The 27491-nt window shown below is 41.2% G+C and overlaps 1 protein-coding gene and 3 long non-coding RNA genes across 8 annotated transcripts in view; 2 read left to right on the forward strand and 2 right to left on the reverse strand.

Annotated features, from left to right (window-relative positions):
* mycbpap (mycbp associated protein) overlaps nucleotides 1-27491 on the forward strand; it is a 59158-nt gene that overhangs the window by 29393 nt on the left and 2274 nt on the right. Inside the window, exon 14 of one of the 3 annotated variants that reach the window (XR_013651514.1) lies at nucleotides 25056-25367. The exons of 1 other annotated variant lie outside the window; for it this stretch is intronic. Coding sequence is in view for 1 of the 2 variants with exons in the window: in XM_078937317.1 (XP_078793443.1) it covers nucleotides 25056-25141 (86 nt within the window). In the remaining variant the exon portion in view is untranslated. The remainder of the gene's footprint in view (nucleotides 1-25055; nucleotides 25368-27491) is intronic. One more of the 3 variants, XM_078937317.1, reaches the window with a different exon arrangement.
* LOC144987901 (uncharacterized) lies at nucleotides 7393-9476 on the reverse strand. Its single transcript, XR_013651604.1, has 4 exons — nucleotides 9364-9476; nucleotides 9199-9291; nucleotides 7976-8113; nucleotides 7393-7556 (listed from the first exon to the last, which is right to left on the reverse strand). It is a non-coding gene; the product is annotated as an uncharacterized LOC144987901 (long non-coding RNA).
* Nucleotides 11240-16297, reverse strand: LOC110015228 (uncharacterized). Of its 3 annotated transcripts, none has more exons than XR_013651576.1 (10): nucleotides 16281-16297; nucleotides 15238-15343; nucleotides 15025-15096; nucleotides 13013-13189; nucleotides 12279-12936; nucleotides 12114-12196; nucleotides 11904-11988; nucleotides 11710-11826; nucleotides 11482-11628; nucleotides 11240-11399 (listed from the first exon to the last, which is right to left on the reverse strand). It is a non-coding gene; the product is annotated as an uncharacterized LOC110015228 (long non-coding RNA). The 3 variants fall into 3 exon arrangements; XR_013651570.1 differs by lacking the exon at nucleotides 16281-16297 and adding an exon at nucleotides 15860-15976; XR_013651580.1 differs by lacking the exons at nucleotides 13013-13189; nucleotides 16281-16297 and adding an exon at nucleotides 15860-15976 and having other exon boundaries at nucleotides 12279-12775.
* Nucleotides 20132-20765, forward strand: LOC110015953 (uncharacterized). Its single transcript, XR_002291216.3, has 2 exons — nucleotides 20132-20517; nucleotides 20662-20765. It is a non-coding gene; the product is annotated as an uncharacterized LOC110015953 (long non-coding RNA).

A 27491-nucleotide genomic window follows, 5' to 3' on the forward strand; every position in this document is an offset into this window, starting at 1 on the left:
TCACAAAGCCTCTGTATGTCCAATCCGCAAGACTAAATTCACAGGTGCTTGCTACGCACCCAGGCCAGAGACTGTCACAGGAGCAGGGCCTGTGCACATGGACAAAGACACTTTCCAGCCACTTAAACAGGTGACTGTGAACGGACAGCAGGTTACTGCTATGTTGGACACGGGCAGTTTTTTTTCTCTGGTCAAACAGAGTTTAATCCCTTTTGGTGGACTTGATTATAGCAGGCAAACAAGTGTTGTGTGTGTTCATGGCGACCAACATTTGTACCCAAAAGCGGATGTAACAGTGACCATAAATGAACAATCCTATCTTTTGACTGTCGGGGTGGTAGAGAACCTACCTGTTGATTTAATTTTGGGGTGTGATTTACCTATGTTGGGGGACTTATTAAATGAGGCTACTGAAACAGCTAAAGCTAATGATGAGCTAGCTGTTACTGTCTCAGCACCTGTGCTAACTAGAGCTCAGGCTAAAGCGGGAATGCAAAGTCTTCCACGTTTGGATGACGATTTCTTTGATGGAGGCAAAGAAATGCCCAGGAAATCCCGTCGTCAAAGACGGTTTGAGAAAAAACTTAAGTTGCTGGATCCTGAGATCACAACAACAGCAGAAACATTTGACATACCAGCTGACATTTCGGCTTTGCAGAAAGAAGACCAAACTTTAAAACCATTGTTTGCCAAGGTGACAACAGAGAGTGACAAATGTTTGGGGAATGTGCGGTTTATTGTTGCTGATGATGTTCTGTATGCAGCTGAAGGTGAACACCTACGGTTAGTTCTTCCAACCACCTGCAGGCCACTCGTCATGCACTTAGCGCACACACTCCCATGGGCGGGTCACCTGGGTCGTCACAAAACCTATCTGCGGGTTAGTTCACGTTTTTTCTGGCCATCAATGTACACTGACATTCAGACGTACTGTGCAACATGTCCTACCTGCCAGAAAACTGCAATAACACACAAGTCTGACAGAGCATTACTACACCCACTTCCTATAATTTCCACTCCATTCAGGAGAATAGCCATGGACATTGTTGGACCTTTACCTAAGAGCAGTAGCGGTCACGAATACATCCTGGTGGTCTGTGATTATGCTACACGGTTCCCAGAAGCTTTTCCCCTGCGCACCATTACAGCTCCTGCAGTCATGAGAGCGTTAATTCAGTTTTTCTCCAGAGTAGGAATACCGGATGAAATTCTGACAGACCAAGGAACCAACTTCACCTCTCGGTTGATGAAACTGTTCCAACAGCAGCTTGGCATCACTGCCATCAAGGCGACACCGTACCACCCACAGACCAATGGCTTGGTGGAACGTTTCAACCAGACCCTGAAGAGGATGCTGCAGAAGTTCGTGAGTGACACAGGGAAGGACTGGGATCGTTGGCTACCATTCCTGTTGTTTGCTTATAGGGAAGTCCCACAAGCTTCAACAGGCTTCTCACCATTCGAACTCCTCTATGGCTGGGATGTCCAAGGCCCACTGGATCTCCTCAAGAAGAGCTGGGAGGCCAAATCCACAAAGATCTCAGAAAGGGGTGTGATCCAGTTTGTCCTGGAGATGAGAGAACGGTTGGCAAAGTACAGGGAAGAGGCAGAAGTCAACCAACGAGAGGCCCAAAGGAGTCGGAAGACGTGGTACGACCAGCAGGCCCGTCACCGTGAACTCCTACCAGGTCAGAAGGTTCTGCTACTTCTTCCCTCTTGTACCAGCAAACTACTGGCAAAATGGCAAGGGCCATACACCATTCTCCGCAGGATGGGACCTGTCACCTATGAGGTGCACCATCCTGACAAAAAGAAAGAAAAGCAGACATACCACGTGAATCTACTTAAAGAGTGGAAGGAAGGTGCTAACCATCCAACAGAGAAGTCTTTGCTCGTCAGAGCTGTGAAGACTGAGGAAGACTTGGACTCTGATCTGGGAGCACTGACTCACTCAACCCCTCCGTCTCTGTCACATTTACCTCCGGAACAGACTACACAGATAATGGACTTATTTCGTGAAACGCCATCTCTTTTTTCTGCACAGCCAGGAAGAACTACACTCATTAGCCATTCCATACGGCTCAAAGATGGACGACCAATCCGGCAACGGCCTTATCGGGTACCACAGAAGTTGGTGGGAAGGCTGAACGATGAGGTGAGGAAGATGCTGGAGCTAGGTGTCATCGAGCCGTCCAACTCAGAGTGGAGCAGTCCGGTGGTGATCGTTCCCAAAAAAGACGACTCACTGCGGATATGCATCGACTTCAGGAAACTGAACGCCGTTTCGGAGTTCGACGCATATCCAATGCCGAGGATTGACGACCTGCTGGAGAAGATCGGGGCTGCTAATTTCATCACCACTCTTGACCTATGCAAGGGTTACTGGCAAGTACCTCTCAGCAACACCTGTCGACCATACACGGCGTTCAAAACACCTGCTGGACTGTTTCAGTTTACAGTTATGCCTTTTGGTCTGCATGGAGCACCAGCCACGTTCCAACGGCTGATGGACAGGGTGCTGCAGGGATGTAACCACTGTAGTGCAGCCTATTTGGATGACGTGGTGATCTACAGTCACACCTGGGAGCAACACCTAGATCACCTGCGTCTGGTCCTGAGGAAACTACAAAATGCAGGCCTGACCTTAAACGTGAGCAAGTGTGAGTGGGCCCGGAAGGAAACTCGTTACCTGGGGTACCTGCTGGGAGGTGGTGAGGTGCGTCCGCAGGTGGATAAAGTTGAAGTTATCCGCAATTGCCCTCGACCACGCACCAAGAAAGAGGTACGCTCCTTCCTGGGGTTAGCTGGATGGTACCGGCGGTTTGTCCATCAGTTCGCCACCATGGCAGCTCCTCTCACTGCCCTTACAGAGAAGAGGCAGAAAAACCCCGTGACCTGGACAGATGAGTGTGAACAGGCTTTCCAAGCATTGAAAAATAAATTGTGTTCCTGTCCTGTTCTCAAGAGTCCTAACTTTGATCAAAGGTTCCTCGTCCAAGTGGATGCCTCAGCAGTCGGACTTGGTGCTGTCCTGGCTCAGGGAGACCCAGGTGAAGAGCGACCAGTCCTGTACCTCAGTCGGAAACTGCAGCCGAGAGAGACAAGGTACTCCACTGTGGAGAAGGAAGGACTTGCCATTAAGTGGGCGTTGGATAGCTTGAGGTACTACTTACTTGGCAGAGAATTCGACCTTGAGACAGACCACAGGGCCCTGACATGGATAAATACCATGAAGGACCACCACAACCGGCTTACGCGCTGGTATCTGGCGCTTCAGCCGTACAAATTTAACGTACGTCACCGTCCCGGAAAACAAAACATAGTGGCAGATTTCCTGTCCAGATTGCCGCACATCGCCAATCTCCCAGAGGAGGGGGATGATGTGACGGTGTAGAACCGTCAGCTGCCGCTGCAGGCGCACACGCATGCACACACGCTCGCACACGTACACACGTGCGCATAGACGCGCACGCTCGGACCCGGTAACACGTCATTTACATCAGCTTACCCTTTTCATTCCGTCCCTGTCCCTCTGCAGGTAGCCCTGGGTGCACACTAGGTTGCCGACTCACCATCCCCATGCATACATTAACACGAAGCACACACGACGCCAACATTAACGTTGGTTTTTTTTACCCGGAAGTAACCCGGTAACCCGGAAGTGGTCATGGACACCCTGGGTCATGTGACGCATCGGTCACTGTTTGTATTTATTTTTATTGATGATTATTGTTATTTTTCTGTACACGACACAGAATGTTTAGTTGAATGAAACTGTTTATTTCTGTATGTTTATTTATGTTGTTGAACAATGCAAACACTTCTCCCTGTTTTCTCTTTGGACTGATGGAGAGCAACGCCCAGGAGGAGGGGCTTGCCACTTAAGAGAGAACCAGATACAGCTGTCAGTGTGGGAGTCTGAGTGGAGAAGTTGGAGAGTCTGAGAGGAGAATTTGGAGTGTTGGATTGGAGAAGTCTATGTTGGTTAACCTTTGTGGAGCAATTGGTGTGCTCTGTTCTTGCATTAAAGTCAAGAATACTTTCACCTTGGCGCCTCTGCCCAATCATTCCCTGGTGGGACCCACGACAAACTTTTTCTCCCAAAGGCTCTGTTACGTTGGAGAAACACGTTAACTTTCATTCATATCTGCAGACGTGCGCGTGGGTCACGTGACTAATATGTTTCTCTTTTTTTCCGCAGAAAATGCAATAAAATAGGAGTGATTGTGGACTAATTTATTTTTGAAAACATTTCTAGCATTATATATCCCCTTTATTTTCATAATATCCATTCATTGCAGACATGCAGTTCGTAGTTTGTTTGTTACGTTCAACTTTTCCTCAAAGGATCTGAAGGCGTTTGATCTTTTCCATAAATATATGCGGGCTGACGTGGGTCACGTGACGTGACCTGAGTTTCTCTTTTTTCATATAGAAGATCTCGTAAAAAGGTACGTTGCTATTTATTAATTATTTTTATTTACATTTCTACGGACCCGTGTATAGGTTTCATGCTGTGTAGTTGCGACTTTGAAGGACATTTAAACAAACCGGAAGAATGTTGTTCAGGAACGGACTGGAGAGTTCTCTAAATTTACTTAGCGATTTATTTTATTCAATAATCTTTTACATGTTAAAGTATTCACACTACAAGTCTAAATGCTGTGTACAATGTCTGATCTTTCCCATCATATCTGTGGGCTGACGTGGGGTCATGTGACACGAGTTTCTTTTTTTTCCCGTGGAAAAAAAATCTCGTAAAATAAGATCGTCTGAGGTTTAATATTTACGTTTAATAACATTTCTAGGGACCGATGTACTCTGTCGTAACGTCCATGCAAGTGTATTTTTTCAACATCAACTAGTTGAGTTAAGAAATACACTGTAAATAATAAAAAAAGACGTTTGGCTCTAAACTGGTTTTGTGATTGCTCCCACGTTTATCGGGAAGATTAAGTTTTAAAAATAAGCCCAGCGACAAACAGGTGTTTATTTTTATTTTTTACAGAAATTAATGTTTCCATTACTAATGCAAACTTTTTGTTTTGCAGGTACTTAAAGAAACAAAACATCAAATGTTTTTCAGAGCGAAGGTACCTTGTCGCATGACAGATTGCAGTTGTTTTTTATTCAAACTTTATTGACTGTAACAATTCAAAACAACAATTCCAAAAAGCAACAAGAAAGAAACAAACCAGGGGATTATTATGAAATTTTTCACAAAAACATTGAAACTGACGCACAGATTGAATGTTTTAAATGCTTTCTCATTGTCAGAGTTTCTTATTGTGTTCATGTTTTGTTTGAACTCATTGATAAAGTTAGAAAAATGGGGGGTATGATTTATAACTTTGTATTTATGAATGTGCCATATGAATAAAAATAAAAAAAGGTTAATGATGTAGAATTGTTCTTTTTTATGGGATGGACAGTGGGTGAGGCACGACAGATTACAGTAAAACAGTCAAACTGCTACCACAATAGCGTTGAACTTCTGTTGAGAATAATTCATTCATAAATCTGTCTATATATTAGAATATCTGCATCTGGATCATTTACGTCTATTTTAACATAAAAGGGGCTAAAAATAACTAACATCAACAAACAACAACTACTAATAAATATTATAGGAAATAAGGAAACTAAGTATAAAAAAGTAAAACAAAATAAATGTACATAGTATATTATTTATTATTGTAAATAAAAAAATAAACACGTCTGACTAAGAGTGGGGGTTGAGGGCGGGGTTTTTTTGTCTCTTTTTTGGAATCCAGCGTAGAGGCCATGACCCCCCCCCCCTGCAAGAAAAGTAGAGAAGGTTCAATCAAACAGTGATAGATGATGGGCTACAGTTTGTTCACTCAGTGCTTACAGGACGACTGTTTTTAATTTGATTAGTGTCAATTATCCTTTGTAGGAAATATTAGTATTATTCAAATATTCATGAATAATTACAATATTACATTGATTTTTAACGCATAGCACAAAAGCATCAAATAATCAATATCTAACAACTTGTAGAACATGAATAATAAAACTTGGACATGCATCCATCATCTACCCCTTTTGTCCTTTTATTGACAAAATTAGAAAAGATTTATATAATTTTAAATAAACAAAAAAACAAATTAGGCTGATTATTATTTGGACTTATTTATTTGCGACCAAGCAAAAAAACTGATGGAAATTCATGTTGAAGAGGCACGTTGCTGGATTGTCCGCACGTATTTTAACCATAACCCCGCCTTCTTTACTTGCAAATAGGCACTTCAAAATAAATAAATAAATTCATTAATAATATATACAACATAAAACATGACTAGCACTCCATTAACTCCATCTGGGTTTCATAAATAAAATAAAAACGTTTACCACTCAAAACAATCATCAGAACTCTAACACAGTAAATATGCCAAACAAATTAATAAAAAAGCATTTATATACGTTAGAGTTCTACTTTAAAATAGTAATAATGTAAAATAAAAACTGCTCCTTTTTTCTTTAAATGTCCTCATTGCATATTAATCTTTTCCTCCAATCACACGGCTGCATTCTGAAAGATGAAAAGTGTAAACTTGTTTAAGAGACGTTTAGGAGAACTACTGTAAACTAAGATAAATGTGTTAGTTAAAATAAAGTAATAATGCATAGTTATTTTATAATAAAAGACTAAAAAAGGCAAATTAATAATACAAAATCCAAATCTTTACAAATTCTGCAAGCATTTTGTCGTATTACTTTTTACTGGTGGAAATGCAAAGAAAAGCGACAACTTAGAAGAACTGGTTTGAACATGAATTATTGCACAAAGACGGAAAGGTGGGGGTGTCTCCAGGAAAGAGATGCTCATGACAACCAACATGATTTTTGATACGGAGGCTGATGCTTCAAGGAGAAAAGAAACATCAACAGCCAGTGCTGATCAGAACACAATCCAATGTTCTCATCATTTGAATAAATCCTGAAATGTTCATCTGCTGGTGTTTGTCTGCATTTCTTGATGAAATTTCGCCGCAAAATAAACCCATTAACCATCACTGTGCTGTCTGTGATGGAATAAACGCCAGGGCTACTATGGGAAGATATACAGTAGTCAACATTTTCTTGGAAAGGATTCTTTTTAAATAATATTTTATAGAATCTTTTAATAGTGTGTAAAATGTTTTTAACTACAAAGCATTTTAATTGCATGTTATATGTTTTATATCAACTGTAATGCCCATTAAAAAGAAAAGCTAAAGTAAACTTGAACTGAATTATTTCTTTCTTATTAAAGATTTGAGGAAAAGTGTAAAAATAACCACCAGATGAATAATTCTGTATTTTCACATTTCTTTGGAGAAACATTTGTTGAGGATAAAAAAACACAGGAATATCTTAAAAAACATATCATTTTTGCTAACTGTGCAGAAAAATAAGATTGTACCAGGATAGTAAAATGTCAGGAGTTGGGACACTGGTGGACGGCTGTGGGGCTGAAGTGGTGGGAGGATGGATGTCTGAAACGGTTGATGGTTGGACGGCTGAAGCACTGGAGGGCTGCTGGTTTTTCCAACCTTAATGGATGAAAATGATAAAATGATTAGTGTGGTTGTTTTGGTGAGACATGACCAGATCTGCTGACGGTTCACAAATGAAAGTTTCTAATCAAACTAGAGTTCAAGCAGATTGAAGATGTCGTGTCATCAAGCTTCCATGAATAATGAGGAACAACAACAGACTGAGGTGAATGTAAAATTATTATTACCAGTATACCTGATACAAGGCCTTCATCCAGTCAAAGCACGTTTCTGCTTGATCAGGGAATTTAGGGCAACTTAGGGGGCACAACATGTGTGTGGTGAGAGACGGGACTTTTTGGCAGGTTGGGCAGCAATTTTTGTATCGTCATCGTCAAAATTTAAATTATCATATAACACTGTGAACAGATCGACAATTGGTTAATGACTCTGAGTCACAGATGGTAAATACATACCAATACAGACACTTCATCACATGTGAGGCGTTCTCTTTTGGCCTGAAATCTTTGTAGCCCGCCTTACATTTGGATGTTTTGGCGGCCACAGCGATCACAGTTGATGGAAGACGTTGTCGCGCCTCGTGGCAGAGTCAGCTGAAAATAGGAAAAGCAGAATTTTTATGTCTCCAGTTCCCCATTCTGATAAGATTTGGGGAAAATATTGCCATATTAATGACAATGGTTGTTAGTTTTACAATTAAATTAAGGTAGCAATTGAAGTCTAACAGTTTTGTAAGAATGTGCAGGTTATTATTTCTGAATTTTAAAAAGAAAAGTTATAAAAAAGGTCATGAAGATTTGGTTTTGAGCTGAAGATGTCTTTCCTCTTATCCAAAATGATTTCTGGAATAAAACTGGTAAAAAAGCAGTTTGACTGGATCAGAGAAAAGGTCTGAGCGAGTGTGACGTCACCCATTTCCTTCCAGATCCATCATAACAAATTCAATTCTGTCGTCGTTTCTCTGTGATACAGACGTCACCACGTTGGAGCCAGTTGACAGTGATTGATCTGAGTATCAATTCTATGGCAACTACTGTCGCCAATCAGGAGTAAGCTTGTTGAAAGTCCACACTGCTTCCACTGAAAGTGAGCTTGGTGGAATTTGTCAAACAAACATTCAAGGTGGCACATGCTATTACTGGGGCATCTGTTGGTCAGTCTATAATTTGAATAACTTGTGATAAAGAAACAGTTTTGTAAAACAAATAACTGGAATTAGCAAAAACATGTTGAAAAGGGTATCACAACAAGAATGGTTAATCTGACCCATAGAATGACTAACTAACAGCTGTTGTTTCTCTTTAGAAGTCTACAGGATTTTGGCTCCTTGTACTTCCTGTTTGGAACGTGAGGGGGAGGAGTCAGTCAGTCCAGGTCTCTGAGACAGAGACTGTTTTAAAATATTTACAAAACCAAGTCCAGATGATCGTTGTTGCAACGTTTTTTGTGTAAATTTGGAGAAAAACCCTAAATAGGTCAATCATAACACTTTAATATATCAGTAAATTACTGTTCCTTTTTTTGCCGGGAAACCGGCGGTGGCGCGAGCGCTGCCATAATCATTAGCTAATCATGTAACCCCGATTCTCACAAAGCTCCCTTCCTCTGCTCCACCACAATAACTATACAGTCGAAACAAATAATTAATACATTTTTCTATGATGATCATCATAGTAACCTGCAGTCGTGTTACGTTCAGTCTCTCGATGGAGGCCGTATTTTTCAGCACCGCTCTTCTGTCACACTCAGTGATAACAACAGCGGCATTCATCTGTCAGATGAAAATACATTCAGATGACCATAACGTATTTTCATTACTGCCTCTTGTGTTTACATTTCTTACCTTTGAGACTTCTTTAGCTCGTGCAGAGATGCAGAAAGCGCGACAACCAGATTACCTTTATTGACGCCCAACACCAACCGACCGGCGCGCGGATACGTGGGGGTGGGGTGGCTTAATGTGCACGGCGCGCACGCATGCGTATTTGCACTAAAATTTTCACATGGCCCCTTTGACATATAAACCTAACATTTCTATCATTTGTGTCTAAATTACGAGCATTAAATAACACAACTTGATGTGTGTCTGTCATAAAATATTCCATGTTGGGTCTAAATCAGATAAGCATTGTTCATCACATCAAATATTTACATATTTACTGTATTATACTGTTTTCATATATTTATTACTTTTATCATCTAAATTGTCCTAAGATTTATGAAAAAATGAAAATCACACACTGAAAAATAGGGTTTGCTTTATCAGTTTATTCTGCATAATGGAATGTTTGGCTCAAAACTGAGCTCTTTGGCATCAACTCAACCATTGGGTTTGGAGGAAGAGAATTGCTACCTATGACCCCAAGAACAGCTTCCCCACTGTCAAACATGGAGGTGGAAGCATTATGCTTTGTGGCTATTTTTCTGCACAGAGCTACGTCACCACGTTGATGGAGCCATTAATGGAAAATCCTGAGTGAGAACTTCCTACCCTCCTTAAGCCAGGACCCTTCAAATCAGTCATGGATGGGTCTTCCAACAGGTTAGTGACCTAGAACCTACAGCCAAGGCAACCAAGGAATGGCTGAAGAACAATCATATCAAGGTCATTGAGAGGCCCAGCCCATGTCAATCCTATGGAGAGATCTCAGAGTCGCCAAGCAACAGCCACCAAATATTCATGATGTAGAAGGGTCAAAAGAAGGGCAAATACATTTATATAAATTCTTTCAACTTGATTTCTTTCTAGGTTTGCAATTCTGCACAACAAACAAAGGACAAAAACTTTTTTTCCTCCAAATAAAGGGAAAAACCTTGAAACTTCATGTGAGTTCTTGGCAACTGCCATTTCCCAAATCCTGCTCATACTAGACCCACATCTCCATGTCTTGGATATAAGTAATTAACTTGCCAATAACAAAGACTTATTAAAGGTCACTGAGGTGAACTTTGTAGACAAGTGCGGAAACTGTATAGTGTAAGGCTGATCAGCAGATAAAAGACCATGAAAGTCATCTTGGACTTTAGTAGGCATAGAGGAGGGTTCACAGCTTACTTTTCCTGGGCATCCCCATCTCAGCTGATCTAACTTGGTTTCCTAACATCCAGGACGTTATAAACAAGGCACATCAGCACGTCTGAAGCTGCTGGCAACCTACCGCTCAGCCAGTCCAACTGCATCATGGTCTGGCTCTCAGATCAAACTGAAGAAGAGCAGTAGAAGCTTCAGTGCTGAAGATACTGGAGCAGATCATCGGCTACCCCCTTCCCTACCTGTCATCCTGTCTGAGTAAAGGAACGTGTCAAGGACAGCACCCTTCCTGCAGCTAACATACTGATAAATACACGTCACTCCACACTTCTAATATTCTTAATTTCTCATGTCATTTACCCCTAATTTAAGATAACTCATTGTCATTTTGTTACATTTTACTTCAGTCTTGCTACAATTAAAATGTAGTCTGTATCCTGACAAAGGATTTGGAGATGCATAGCACATTATATGAGTTTAATAGGTCAGTGTTTCATTCTAAGGTGTTGGACATACAAATCAAAGGCCAAACGTTTGAGTTAAAATGAGAAGTGTCTTCAGCACAGGTGTGAGCACTGAAATGTTTAGCTAGTGTTGTAGAAACTTGAACGGAGGTAAAAAACAATGTAATTGTTGAAATTTAGGTTGAAAAACCCTTCATTGGTGCAGTTCAGAAAAAAATCTCTCATTTCAATTAAAATTCATTTATTGGTACAAAGTTGAAATGAGGTTTTCCTTTATATAAGCCTTTTTTTAGGGGTGGAGCTGGGGCTTGAACTGCAGAAAGTCTCCTCCTCAGCAGACAATTAGTCCCTCATGTTCTCTCTCCATCAATGACTCTGTGCTGCCTAAAAATGAAATGAAGAAGAAAACACATAAATGCCACAAGCCCTGGACATCCATGCAGATCACAAAGAGAAACCTCCTGACTTTGCGGGGCAGAACCTTCCAAAAGCTGGGAGGAGAGCTCTTCAACCACACTTCAAGGACCTGCAGTGCTGCTGGACTTCACCAACCACAGTCTGGTCAGCAGCATGACATCATAGAGCCTTTAGTTCTTTACCATGGCACCATAACCTGCAATCCATCACATCATGCTTGATCAGTTATGCAACAACTTTAGAAAGTGTAACCCTTGTGCTATCCTAGGCACTTTACCATTGGGAGTTGGGTCATCTAGACCCACTAGACAGTGCTCTGAACCTTTTTTCTTCAATGATTTGTGATCTTCACTGGTGTCCATGGATTACATGAAATCTTTCCACCTTTATCCACCTTTGTCATGGTAGGGAGAACACGTCAATGTGAGGGTGGGGTCACAAGATAGCACAAAGGTTACAAAAGATTTTTACCATATGTTGATGACAGCTGATTCTTGTTTTCCTGATGCTCAGACAAAGCCCTTCAGTGTTTTTCTCTGGGTCATTTTGATTGGTCCTTGTGGGAAGAGATTAATGTATTAATAATACTGAAGAAATCAAGAGATATTCCACATCAACAGCATGAGAGTAACATGAAAGAAACAAGCCAACATTTATCTACAACATTACCACAATCTTTACCTGGAGGTATCATTCTGGTCACGTCTGCTCCAGCTTTTCTGACTTCCGCTTGTTCCAGCCACCGGCCTGAATGGTGAGGATGTCTGTGCAGAATGAAAGGATCAAAATGTATTAAACTGAGAAAACAAACTACACAAAAAGGATGCATCTTCAATGAGTATTTACCAGTTTTTGACACATATGTACTCGGAACATGTGTCTGCTGAAGAGAGGAAGCTGTTCAGTTGGTTCAGTCCCTTTCCCTGATGTTGTCCCTTCTTGATTTCATCCTCGGATCCTCATCATTTCAACCAAAATGTATGTTTGCAAACTTTTGAAACATAAGGGGTTAGAAAAAAACTCCAACAGGAATAAGGGCAGAGGCCCTAAGGGAGACCCAGGACACGCTGGGGAGACTACGTCTCTCAGCTGGCCCCGGGGTCCCCCATGAGGAGCTGGAGGAGAGGGAAGTGTGGGCATCTTTGCTTAGACTGCTGCCCTCACAACCTGGTTCCTGATGAATGGAAGAAGATGGATGCATGGATGGAACATGTTCAGGCCTTTCAGCAAAACTCCACGATGGCAGACTGCGATCCTTCCTCATTTACTTTGCCAGAAGACTTTTTGGAGGACTCTGGTGCTGCCACAAACTTACCTGCTCCACATCTCCCATCTCCAGGATTCTATCAAAACAAATAAATGTCGTATATTAACATGATGATATGACACAAAATACAATAAAACATATATGCAGGCATATTTTATTTCCCCATGAATGCAGTTCACAAAGGAGGTCACCACAGTGTTTTTGGTCAAAAACGCATCTTCCAAATAACCACTGAGCCTAAAAGAACAGAAAAGTTTACATAAGAAAAACATTTATACCATCAAAAATGTAGGTGGAAAAGAATTTTACACACCCCAGTTGGCTCTCAAAACAGTACATTTAGCAAGTTCCATCCACTGCTACAGCCAACATGGAGGGAGAGCATGCAGGACACTGAAACAGATGAACCTGACAGCCTCTCCATCTCAAAGTTAGCAGAAGATCAGTCCAGGAACTATTTGTACATGTTGTCTCCAAATAACTGACCAGTCTGAGAGAGGAAAGGGAAAAAACATGAGGTTCTTTTATGTATATACATACATACAAGAATCAGGAATCAGACATTCTGTTGGAGTGGGACTTTAAGTCCCACTCCAACAGAATTTTTAGCTATTATAAAATCGTTCCCAGTGTTTCTTTTAATTACGATCATTTTGTTTTTTTTTAAGACATTTTTCTGCAGCACAGCAGCTCATAAGAATTTCACCTCAGAGCTGTGGTGCAGATGTTTGCCTCTGCTAATTTCCCATAAACCATTTGTTGATTCTCTCTCCCGCTAGCTTATAGCACCTCACAAGCCCTAGCCGACATTAGCATAGCAAAAAAAAAAAATCAATGAGCAACATTGGAGCTATCCATGTGTACACTTTTGAGCCAGATACCAGCTCAGACAAGGGAACTCAGGACATTAATGGATCTACCGGTATTTGTCTGCAAGTGGATGCATCAGAATTGGAGCGGAGTAGAGACTTTGGCCCATTCATGGCAGTTAGAGCGTCGCAACTATAAGCTTTTTGAGACAATCAGTTTCATCTTCTCCTGATCCATTGAGATTTGAATAAATACTCAGAAACAGTTTTAATCTTATATTATTGTGTATGTGTTTATATTTTTGTTAATGTTCTCAATAAAGAGAAAAATGTTTGATCTTAAAAACATGACTTCCATTGGAGCGGCTCTTTAACTTTGTTGACAATGCTAGGATAACTACATGTGGTCAGCCAAATCAGCCATAATTGTTTAGACCAGGGGTCTGCAGCCTGAGGCTCCACAGCCACATGTGGCTCCTTGACCCCTCCTTTGCGGTTCTCTGACAAAAAATAAAAATGTTTTTAATTCAAACAAATATCCTATTTTTCAGACGACACAGGGCATCACGCAAAACAAAACAGTCAGATAAGTCAAACTTTACTCAACTTGGTGATCTACTCAACAGTTGAAGCAAAGTATTACTGTGCCAGGCTTCTGACTACAGTACCCATAATGCTTCAATAATCTATCAAGCGGTGATGCACAATATTTTAAGAAATTCCAGCATTTATGAAGAATTTTTTTAAACCTGACAACGTACCACAAAAAATCAATTTGAGGTCAATACGCACAATTTAGAGAGCCTATCCCATGCTAGCCATTTAGAATAAACTATTTCCTCGATCTCTGAGGCTCCGCCTTTCTCTTCTTGTGGGTGTCGCCTATTTCATGACATCAACCTAGAGTCGGCGTCGGCAGCGTTTCTGCGTTTCTTCCATCCAAACTTTTGCAAAGATGGATGTGCATATTGTGCAATGAAAGCATTTTGCTGATCACCGCTAGCTCCATTGAGAAAGTGGGCGTGTCTGTTAGCTGCACAGGCTCTTCCTAGAAGAGGCTGCTCCTCACTTATGATGACGTCACAATGTGAGGACCCTCTTATTGTGATTTGGGAGGGGCTGGTGCTCAGAGGGTTTCAGAGGAATGCTGAGAGATGCGTGAATGGATCAAAATACCGCTGTGGATTAGTTTTTGTGAGGAATTAACATTATAATACACTTTAACATTTTAAAACGTTGATGTTGCATGATATAGGCCCTTAAAGAAATACTGGCTGAGATGTACTAACAACATAAAATCTACAATGTGTAAAAAAAAAAAAGCCTTTGTAAACCCCAGTAGTTATCCAGTTTCCAAAATAACATAAATGCAAATGAGTGTTTGATTTTCTGAAGGCTGAAGAGACACCTTGTGGGTCCTACTGAGTTCTGGACAGTGAGACATTACAAAGGCTCTTAGCTGTTTAAAGGGCTGCAGACCCCCGTTTCTGGCTAAATGACCCAAAAGGAAACTTACCTCTGCGGAGACCACGTGACGTTTCCGCCCCCGTCCTCTATACATAAGAGGCCTTCACCGTGATCCTGCTGCCTTTTAAATGTAAGATGGAAAAACGCCTCGTCATTCAACGTTAATCCTAAACAGCCAACACGTTTTTACTAAAAACCCATCTCTGGTTTCCCAAATCTAAACATTACATTTCTACAGAGAAAAGTTCAAAGCATCGCCCACCTTCCAGCTGTCCAAGAGTTCTTCAGCCGCGCGCCTTCCTGCGGGTTCATCCGGGGGTTTCCGGGGGAGTGGGGTGGGGGTGCCCGTATGACGCTGCGTTCACTGGCTTTTCGAAATGCGCAATTCATGTCAATTGGGGCAAATTGAAGGCTTAAAAGCCTGTTTACTTTAGATAATATATCCTATTTAATATATCCTATTTAAAACTTTATTGAGAATTACTACAGGAAACAGTGATGAAACCTTTTTTAACAGATAAATTAGAGCACTTCATTGTAATACTATAATATATGAGATACGTCAAAAAATTGACAGTTAAAGAAAAAAGAATATAATAGATCCTAATATTTTATAAACTCCATCAAAATAATTGTTTCATCTCATTTATCATAATATTTATAGTTTTTTTATCACACACCATTAGACTCGTAGTGTAAATAAATTAAAATGCAGAAAAATCAATTTAAAGAACTCTTTGGTCCGTCCCTGAACTCAACATTTTTCCGGTTTGTTGTCACATGTCAATCAAAGCCTGATCGCCGCAACAGCAACACGGAACGAGAAAACCTATACACGGGTCCCTAGAAATGTAAATAAAACAAATTAGTAAATCGCAACGTACCTTTTTACGAGATTTTCCACAGGAAAAAAAGAGAAAGGCACGTCACGTGACCCACGTCAGCCCGCATATATGAATGGAAAAGATCAGATGCTTTCAGATCCTTTGAGGAAAAGTTGAACGTAACAAACAAACAACTTCATGTCTGCAATATTACGAAAATAAAGGGGATATATAATGCTAGAAATGTTTTCAAAAATAAATTAGTCCACAATCACTCTTATTTTATGGCATTTTCTGCGGAAAAAAAGAGAATCATATTAGTCACGTGACCCACGCGCACGTCTGCAGATATGAATGAAATTTAACGTGTTTCTCCAACGTAACAGAGCCTTTGGGAGAAAAAGTTGAACGAAACAAGCAAACTACAAAATGTATGTACAAAATGAAAGCATATTTTAAAAGAAAATGGTATATTTCTCACTAGAAATGTTGTCAAAATAAAAATTAGTCCTCAAAATATCTTGTTTTATGGGATATTCCACCGAAAAATGAACGTGCATCCGCCATGTTTTTTGCTCACGGCAGGCCAAACCTCCAAAGTCACGTGATCCTGAGAAGGCTCGTAGAAAATGAATAGAAAAATGAAACGTATCCCCCTCACAGTTTAGGGGGCGTTTTTGTAAAACTCTCACGCATTTCCATGTGGACAAATGTAGCTACTACACATTTTAGGATGAGACTGGGTTGTGCAGGGAGTTGAACCCCGTCTAACCGAAGCCAGAGTACCATCCACCAGTGCCTTTTGCTATTTTGACTGGACATGGAAGCAAAACCTGTATTCCAACCAGCATGCGACTTTAAATGCTCAGATACACTTGAAGTGATTGTTAATCTATTACATTTAAAAACTATCACAAATTATGTGTTTTTTTGTGTCACATGCTTGTTGAAATACAGTAAAACAAACCAAACAATTCATAACAAATGAACGTTTACAAGGAAAGAAGAACTTTTAAAAGGAACACATGCATTAACCTTGTGCTATCCTAAGCACGTTAACGATGGGAGTAGGGTCATTTAGACCCACTAGACTAGACAGTGCTCTGAACCTATTTTCTTCAATGATTTGTGATCTTCACTGGTGTCCATGGATTACATGAAATCTTTCCACCTTTATCCACCTTCGTCATGGTAGGGAGAACATGTCAATGGACGGGTGGGGTCATCTAAGATAGCACAAGGGTTATAAGAGAAAAACTCAACATCTTTCCTTTGGTAATTAAAATACTTCATGATATGAAAGAAAGCCATAAAAAATTTTTTTTCCAGAAGTTATCTCTACACTTTCAAACCCCCCACTGTCACTTCCTAATTTTCACTATTAAAAAATCCAACTATTATTTACTTACTTTGGAATAAACACCAGGCTGTCTCCAGCAGAAGACTTCACCCCAGGATGCACTGAATGATGGGGATACACTCTTCTTAGCGAAGAAGGACTTGATATCTTCAGATCTGCATTCATTAAGACCTCCAACGGCGCCTTTTAAAAAGATGCCGCATGTTTCCTCTCTCCTTCATTTTCCATGGTGGATCATGAATTCGGTAAACAATTAAAAGGGCTTCAGCGTGCTCGTACATCCCTCCTGGAGCTCAGGGATTATCGGAGACGGTGAGTTAAACCTTTCTGGAACAGGGCGCAGGTCTTAAGAGGTTCAAGCATTTTTTAAATTGAAGCACAATCTTTGGTTTCACATGAAAAGACAATTCCAGGGACATCGGCTGCCTCCTCATATCTGAAACTTAAGGGAAAAGAAAGTGGCGACATATAATTATTTAAAAAAATTTAGAATAATCTTTTTTGGGAAGACTACTTACTTGGATGTTTCATGTCAAAGTCAAAGAATTTTCAATGACACTGCAGGGAGTTGAACCCCCATCTAGCTGAAGCCAGAGTACCATCTACCAAGTGCCTTTTGCTTTTTTGAATGCATATGGAAGCAAAACCTGTATTCCAACCAGCATGCGACTTTAAATGCTCAGATAAACTTGAACTAATTGTTATTCTATTAAATTTTGAAAGTATTGCACCTCACAACATCAGTTTGTGTCGCATGCTTGTTGAAATACAGTAAGAGAAACCAAACAATTCAGAACAAAAAATGAATATTACAAGGAAAGAAGAGAAAAACTCAACATCTTACCTTTGGTAACTAAAATACTTCATGATATTAAGGAAAACTTGTTTTTCCCCCCAGAAAAGTTATTCCAACATCTTACCACCCCTCCACACGCATTTCCTAATTTTGACTACAAACAAGACCCCCCCCCCCCCCCCAACTCTAGGATGCACTGAATAAACAGAGGATCCCCTTGTGGTCATTGAAATAAATTTGACTGAACACGGCCTTGACAGTAAATTTGGCAGTTTTGACAAACATGATCTATAATAGTTTCCCCCCTCTCTGTTGTGGGAGAAGTGACATGCTGCCTGAAGCCTCTGTCCGTCATCAAATTACAAATGGAAGAGGACTTCAGGATGTCTTCATTAAAATCTCCCATCATCACAACTGTTTCACTTTTACTTTCCAGCCTGATTACTAACTCCTGTAGACAGGATCTAAACAGCACTACAGGATATATACAGGGGGACGATAAACTACAGCTCAGACTAAATCTAGAGCCAGGCTCCTGTATACGACACACTCCAAATTAAGGTCTGGCTTCTCCAGAAATTGGTAGTCTCCTCCGTCCGTACAGTAGATCCCAACACCACCATGTTGCTGGCTCTTCAGGCCAACTAATGCTGGGTTGGTTCCACTGTAGGAAATCCCTCTCGGACGGCTGTGGAAACTAAAGCCGTCCATTTGGACAGCTTCTAAGGCAGAGCTAGGGGTGCCATGTCTCCTGCACAGCAAAGCAGTTAGGCTGCAGCTGCTGTGTGCAATGGGCCAGATAGGAGACATGTCTGAGCGGCAGTGGCTCAGGTGTAGAGCAGGACGTCCAATGACCAAGGGGTCGGCGGTTCGAACCCCGCTCCCCCCAGCCAGCTGAGTAAATGATCCCGGTGATGGTCAGAGGGGCCGTAGGCGCAAACTGGCAGCCACGCCTCTGTCAGTCTGCCCCAAGGCAGCTGTGGCTATAACCATAGCTTACCATCACCAAGTATAAATGAGGAGTGAAGGAATAATGGACACAATGTGAACACTTTGAGCAACAAGAAAAAAAGTGAAAAAAAATCTAATCCATTATGATTATGCCTGAACATTAAGCAAGAAAAGAGTAGCTGGGTTTACATGGACAAAAGTAATCATAATGAACGTCTGATCGGAAGAAAAATGCGTCATGTAAACACGCCGTTCGGAATACTCTGCCCCTATCAGTCTTGTTCGGATCAAAATTTATTTCCAATCGAGATGGGTGGGTTATGCCAATTGTTGATCCGATCGTTGTTCATGTAAACGGTTCATTCCGATCGTGGGTCACTACTGCTCTGGTTCACGTCATGCACAGAAGGTGTTTTCACTCCAGAGAAGGCTTTTTTTAGCAAAGCAGCTTATAAAGGAAGGACTTATAGCTTAGTGTATGAGGGGAAGGGAGGATGCTTTATTACGTGTGGGAGGCTTCGGACTGCGATCTGTCCCACAGCTACGGAGCCCTTGTCCTGATACAGAAAAAATAAAATATGTCTCGATCCCACAAATTCACATCTTTTTACCACGAAATAATATTCCGTTCCCATGAGATAATATTTTGTTCCCTCGAAATAATTAATTTGTGCGAACGAAATAATGATTCACGTCATAAGTCATTCATACATATGGATATGCTCTCCCTCCTGCTGCAAAAGCCGCTTTCAGCAGTAACTTCTGTGTCTCTGTGACCCATATTCGTTTAACAAAGAAAAAAGAAAGCAAAAATGATTCTTTTATTATTGTCTCAATTTATAAGATTTAGGATGCCTAGGCTTGCTGCTTTGCCATACGATTCTCTGGACATATCTCCTAGCTCCGCCGCGGAGCTCTTTTGCTTGTCATGCCAGCATTCGGGCAGCTGGCTGGCTGGTAGACAGACAGCCAGCTGATATTGTAGTTTAGGGTCGAATAGGAATAATAATATTCAGGAATTGTCTTTTATTAATGTAACGGGGTGATTTTCCCACCTGTACCATTTATGTTTTTTTAATATTTTTTATTGATCCTGGTTGTGCAATCTAAAACTCCAAGGGACCTTGAATGGCTCATGGCAAATCTGCTGATGAGTCGCAGGTGTGTGTGATCAAGGTGTTGGAGTTTTGATCCTTTAAAAAGGATTAACAGCTGGACTTGGACTGGGAAAAAAAGGCACACCACAAGAGCGGTGTTAGAGCACCAGCGATGGGAGTCACACGCGTGGCGTTGTGGAGCACCAGAGACGGCACGCGTGGTGTATGGGGGCAGCAGCAGCAGCAGCAGCAGCAGCAGCAGCAGCAGCAGCAGCAGCAGCAGCAGCAGCAGCAGCAGCAGCAGCAGCAGCAGCAGCAGCAGCAGCATCAGCAGCGGTGGTAGTGGTGCTTAAAGCATGCCAGCCCCAGGAATTGGACATTGTAGAGTCTGGGATCGGCCACATGACTTGGACAGCAAAGTGGAACCAGTGGACAATGGAACCAGAAAGGGGAGAGGGGATGCGACGAACAACAGCAGAGGAGTGTGGTTGTGACCCACCCCTCTTTCAGAGAAGTAATCTACCCTCTCATTGCAAATCAAAGTCAGCCCAAGACAACAAGACGTTTTCTGAACCCCTTCTAATGGATTTTATTGCATGGGTTTTTACTGTTTTTTACTGGGTTTTATTTGGTTCTGTGTGTTTTTTTTATTTATTAGGTGGGGTTTGGACTGCATGCTCCTCTAATCGTCCTGGAGCATTTGGACTGCTGGAAGCTGGACACTATTGGACACTTGGACAATAAACTATTTGAAAATTTGTATCTAGTTGTTCTGCTCCTTACACAGAATCTAATCCACTAGAATCTACCTGTGTCACATTAACATACTCTTTAGCAGTCACTTTACATCCGAAGGCTAGTAGGCTATGTGCTACCTAGACCATCATTAGCCTGTTATTCTCGTCATAAGGCATTCATAAACATGGATGTGAGCAATATTCGGGTTTGCAGCCGATACTTTCACATTTCTGTCAGTGTGTATCTCATTACATTGCACAGAAGACACGTATGATGTTTAGAGGTCAAATTTATTTATTTTAAAAAGCACAAAAGCATCGGTAATCACTTTTTCATGTCTGGGTTCATTCACATCCCGGTACGATCTCCGTCCTGCCGCAAAAGCCGCTTTCTGCTGCTACTTCCCAGTTTCTGTGACCCACATTCGTTCAAGGGGGGAAAAATTAAAACGTAATAATATTCAGGATTTGTCTTTTATTGACATGTTTGTTACGTTAAAAACGTTAAAAATCAATAAGTAAATAAAGCAGTAATACATTTCTGTTTATTTGGTCTTCTATATTGTTTTCTAATTTAAACGTCCTTATTAAAACATTTCAGTTAACACTGTTGAAAGAACGGGCGCTGTTCACTGGAGATCAGAACAACCGTTACAGATACCTGAGATCAGAGAGGCTCAAAAACGGATGGAAATTTATCTTGGCGACACCAAATATGTGCAACCAAGATGCACAATAAGTGTGTTTGAGATCAAGCAGGTGGACGAATTGCTGCGCAGATCATCTACCTGGTGTGTGACGTATGTTTTTGTTTTTGCTCAAACATCACCTGTCAATCATCACAAAAATATCACCAGAAAGGGGCGGGAGCAAGGCCCCAACCTTAGCGAAAGCAGCTGGAAATTTAATACTGCATTTACTGCAAGCCCCAAATTGACTACAAAACAATGCATTGTGGGAAATGTGTCCTGACGGTTTTGTAGTTGAGTGATCAATTAAAATAATTTAAAAAACCTATTGACTAAAAAAAAGGCTACATCCATTACAAAACATTAAAATAATTATAAAATATATAATAACACAGATCATACTAAGGGGGGGGGGATATATTAAAACTAAATTGAATGTGAAGGACAACTCCAACTTCCTGCTCTCCTTCAGTCTTGCTGCAGCTTCACCTTCATCTCACTCTCCCGCCCCCCAGTCTCACTAACGATCCAGGCGAGGCGCTGGTTCATCTTAACCCTTGTGCTATCCTCTGACCCGATCCTTACATTGACGTGTTCTCTCTACCATGACAAAGGTGGATAAAGGTGGAAAGATTTCATGTAATCCATGGACACCAGTGAAGATCACAAATCATGTAAGAAAAAAGGTTCAGAGCACTGTCTAGTGGGTCTAGATGACCCAACTCCCAATGTTAAAGTGCCTAGGATAGCGCAAGGGTTACACACGTCTATCGCTGCATGTTCCCCACATATTTTCAGCGTGTAGAAGACTAAATCTTGTTGTCGCTTGCATGCATTTAAACGGTGTGCTGCAGTGAGTGACAGCCGCGCACGAGAACCGTTTGGTCGGGGTTGATAAGTCGACCTAAGACCCCTGTTCTAAGGAGTAGGCCACTGCTAATCTACAGCACGGGTCGGGAATCCATGGCACGCGAGCCATATCTGGCTCTTTTGATGGTCACATCTGGCTCGCAGACAAATCTTTAATTATAGAAAAGAAATGTGTCATTAGACCAGTCCTTCTCGGGCGCGATGCGATGCGATGCCAAGGGGGCGTTGCCAAGTAGTAGCGGTGCTTGGAGAGAAAAAATCTGCGCCACTGTCAGTTTACTATCTGTTATATGACAGAGTTTGTACCAGCCTTAAACCTGCGTATGGGGGTCTCTGAGAAGGGACGGGATGTGTGGGGAGGGAAAGGGGAGGGGTAGTGGGTTCTGGCAGCAAGCTGGGGATGCAAATCCCCGTTCCTGGTAATGATCGTAAAGAACACGAAGAAATGCTTCTCCTTTGAAGTCCACGTACGGGTTCAGACCTGTGTTGCTGAACGCCGTATTTGCCTTCATTCGTTGCAATGTCTTTGTCTACAATTGATTCCGCGTCAAATTTTAGACAATAAAAATGTCCGCCGGTGGTTCAGAATGAGTAAAAACCAGAGCAACACCAAGGTGGACCACTTCCGCTAGACCATGCCCTTGAAGCTTGAGGACGGCTGGAATCAGATCCAGTTCAATCTGTCCGACTTAACAAAGACAGCCTTCGGAACCAATTACATGGAGACGCTGCGAGTCCAGGTTTGTGGACGTGAAAACGGCGAGGGCATGTTTTACTGCAGATTGTTTGATCTTAGCTTGTCGTCTTCGTGAGATTCATGTTAACCGCCGGATCAGAAGGGTTTTCTTCACTGAAAGACTGTACTCCCCCTGCCCGTCCAGAGGGCCAGAGAGTAGTGTGCACCTACTGGACCGGTTCTGGGTTCCATCAGAACTCAGATGTTCTCTTTGTGTTTTACAGAAGTAGATCCTGATGGCCTGCAGAGTTCTGTCGTTCCAAGTCTCTTTGATCTCCAGAAAGTTACAAATGAGTGATAGTATTTATGAAACTGAGGGATAAATCTGTCAAACCTTTTTCGGTTCCTCTTCTCATTCAAATGTACGACGATTTCTGCTTTTTTAAACAGTGAATAAATTAATTATTCTACATCTTACATTCATAGTAAAACTGACAGATTTAAAAAATCTTTAGTTAGTTAAAGAAATTTAAAAAAGTCAGGCCACAAACGTTAAAAAGGAACAAATGGTTAAACATTTTAACATTTAGAGGAAATGAACCTCCAGATGTTTGCTGTGAAATTGTTGGACTTTCTCTGGTTTTGAACTGGCAGCATCAGACAGTTTATGAACCAACAGTACAGACACAAAGACCTTCAATACGATGATGTCTTTAATCCATGAACATTTAGTATTTGGACTGGTTTCTTTTCCATCCTTCTTCGTATTTTTTTTCTAAATTTGGTTCTGAAGTTAGTTCATTGATTTGAAGGTATGTAAGTTCCAGAAAATGTTTTTATCAGGTACTTTTTTACGTGGTTGCCTATTCTTGTTTTTTCCTTGTACCTCAGCAGTGCTGTCAGTGTGTTTGTTGTTTAAAAGTTAGAAGTATTCATGATCAGCATGTCAGCCAGATTGAGAACGCCACGGTTCATTTACTTATTAATGCAGATTCACAAGCAAAGTTTACACACCGTTTTAAATAGATCTCTGGGTATAAAACAATTTTGTTACAATTTTCTGAATGTGTTTCTGGTTTTGCTCAAAACACTTCATCAAGAAGATCTCATGTTTAGCTTTAAAGTATTTATAATTTCTTCTTTGGAGAAAAAATGGTGTTAAAACTGGACTTTTCAGCAAGGAGTTAGTAAGATGATGACGGAGCTTTCATTTTTGTATTTAATTTTTGTATCGTGTTCATGTTTTATAATTCTGTATTTTGTTTAAATATTTTAAGTGTCTTATCTGCTGCCCCCATTCAAATGCTGTACTGATGATGGTGCTGCCCAAATAGATTGAGCATTTATATTTTTTGTATTGTTTTTACCGTCCTGGTCCTGGAGGGCCACTGTCCTGGTCCAGTGGTTGAATTGCCTCTTTGGGTTCTGAAGGAGGCGGTTAATCACCTGTTGATTCAAATCTGGGTAGCAAAGGAACATCTAAACCCTGCAGATAGTGGCCCTTGAGGACCACTGCTTCAGATAATTCTTTTCAAAATTAAATTCTCTTTTTTTTCTTAAATATTCTCATAAATGGCTTTGGGAACAGATTTTTGGGTCTTAAAACAACAAACAATTCAGACACCCCACAGTCCAATCCTAATGACCTCTTATTGTTTATATTTTTGTAGTATTATATATTAATTTTACATTTTCTGAAATACTGTATGTTCTATTTACCCTCTTTCATTTGGGGTTTAAGAACATTCCATAACTTGATACCCTGCTCTCATATTGAAACACGTCTCTTTTTAACTTTTCTAACTTCTTGAAAATTGTATTTCATTTTAAAATGTAGTAATCTGTATTTTTTAATGTATTTTGAATATTATAAGATGAAAATGTGTGATGTACTTTATAGCCTGCGTTTATTTTAAAATACTGGCAATAATATATTTTACTATTTTAACCATTTCTCGTCATCTAGAAATAAACAATTTTGTTGCACCTGTCGTTAACGATAAAGGTCAGTCACTCAGTCAGTCAGTCTGTCAGGAAGACATGATAAAAATCAGCGGGTATGTTTGTTTCTTTCTAAAAGAGAATGACGTGGGGGCGGTGCATTCTCTGTCTCAGAGGAGAGGATGTTGTGGTTGGCTCAGATAATCACGTGCTCCGGTGGTTCAGGTGAGTCACTCAGACAGGTGAAATGCTTCCTTTTCGGCGTGCCACAGACTGACAGGTGGCTCTCGTGGCTCCTGCCCGCCTCCCCGTGAGAAAGGAAGCCGCGCTGAACGCGTGCGTAGCTTCGTCTGCAGAACCTGAAGAACAGGTGCGGCAGGTCATTCCGAGCGCGTGCCTGCACCTGCGGGGCTGGGAATGTAGGCAGAGGAGGAAAGGTCCGCGCGAGAAGGTGAGTGCACGCGCTCTCGTCTTTACGTACAATTTAGAACCCCCGCGGTTTGGGGGAGGGGGGGCATGTTCAGCCACCCGACTGCTGAGGTGAGGAGAATGAAGATTTCCTGTTAGAGTCAGAGTTCTCCTAAAGGAACAAAAATCGAACAGAAAATGGACGAAATAGAAAGTGGAACGTTTGGCTGTTTTTAAATTAGCAAACACACCCGGACTCTCAGGTCCTCAGCTGTGACAGAACCAGAGCCGCTTTTAAACCCAAACACCTGAACATCTGAGGTGTCCTTCAGGTTACCTCCACCTGGCTGAGGTTTCCTCTGAGCTTCAGGGGGGTTTCATGTCACAGCAGACGTGTTCGACTAGAACTTGGTTCCCTCAGCACTTGTTTGGATCAGCAGAAAACGATTTTAAATAGTGTTGCGTTCAAGAGCGGTTTGAAAACCACAACGTCTGATATCAGATAAGGTTCAGAGAAAACTGACATCACAATGTCACCAACACTTTGTAAAGTATATTTTTATTTAAATAAAACACATATATTTCCTTTGATATTTGAGATATAGTACCCCAAAAATCAAGACAATAAGAAAGGAAGCCCCAAATAACGAAAATTAACCAGCTATTTAATGACAGCTCGTCAGCAACATGTCATGCTCCTCACCAGCCCCTTGAAATTATTCTGAGGTAATGGGTTCAACTCTTCCACAAGTCCTACATGGAGTTCTACCAGGTGACTTGTGGGTGGGGTCCGATCATCCAGTCTCTGCTTGTCCCAGACGTGCTCTATGGGGTTCAGGTCAAAGGTCATTGTTGGCCAAACCATATGAGGCACTGTGCGGTGGAGCATTGAACAGAAAGTTAGGGGTGTGCTGGTGGAATTGTGGGATACTGGTCTTTCTGTTATGACTCTGTGGTAAGAATGAGCTGTGTCTGGGCCAGAATCAGGTGGAATTATGTTAACTGTGTTAACAGTTTAAAAGTTACGGAAGAATGTAAACAGTGAAGCTGAAACTCCGATATTTAAGAATTAAAGAACAGACATTTTTCATTCGCTCTAACTGCCGCCATAACCAGGTGCGTGTGCACAGGATGCGTGCGTGGATTCTGGACATCTTTATCTAAAACTTCAACCAGTGTGATTCAGAGAGAAATACCTGCTACTGAACAGTCCAGCTGAAGTTTTCCAGATTCCTTGTGTGTCTTGCAAGATAATAAAGTGTAAATTAAATATGTGATCAAGCAAACGAGTAAACAAGAATTAATGGCAAATCCTTTTACATTTTAGTTTCATAAAGTTCTGCCCAGTGTTGTGTTTGCACATTGAAATAATCCAAAGAGAACTTTATGAGAACATTTTACCACTCTGTATGGTCACATATCTTTGCAAAATTCAAAGTGTTTCCACACATTAGACTGTAATGATGGATTGATCAGTTTTTGAAGTTGATCGCTGTGCTGCACTTGGTCAATTTTTAGGCTATAGTAAAAAAAAAAAAAAAAAATTGTGCCTCAATCCAAATAATATTTTACAACATAGATTATAACAGATTTACTTAATTTTGAAACAAATTGGTTTGATTTAATAATCAGTTTGCCTCGGGCAGATTGATCTGGTTGGATCGTAGGAATGGAAATCGACTCATGGAATAAGCGATTCACGCTAATGTTAATGCCCCTAGTACAGAGTGAGTCCCTTATGGGGAAAACACAAAATGAGGTGTCTATCACCCTAAAAAAGAATTGCCTCCCTTTTCCAAAAATCGATGTAGTGAAAAACAGTGTTTACGACATCCACTGAGTTTTTCACAATATTCCAAACTTCTGAGTAGTGTATGTCTCAGACTCTCTTATTGTCTTCATTTTAAGCGGAGCCGCAATTGTAAGGAACAAGCCCTAGAGGGCAGCAGAGCTGAAGGTTCGGGATGTACCATCATTATGTTGCAGACTGTTTGTCCCAAGAAGATGGTCTTCTCCCCCTGGCGGCACTTTGGCGTCTCCTAAATTTAAGGAAGTGGTTTGTTGGCCGATGTGGCCGTCAGTTCTCTGCCTAAACAATCTAGAATAATGGTCATAAAGACCTGCAGGAGGCCTTGACTGCCCTTCACTGTCATGATTGCTGATTGGA

This window comes from Oryzias latipes, chromosome 1 (assembly GCF_053564925.1).
Source record: "Oryzias latipes strain Hd-rR chromosome 1, Olatipes_Hd-rR_3.1".
In the NCBI taxonomy this organism is placed as follows: Eukaryota; Metazoa; Chordata; class Actinopteri; order Beloniformes; family Adrianichthyidae; genus Oryzias; species Oryzias latipes.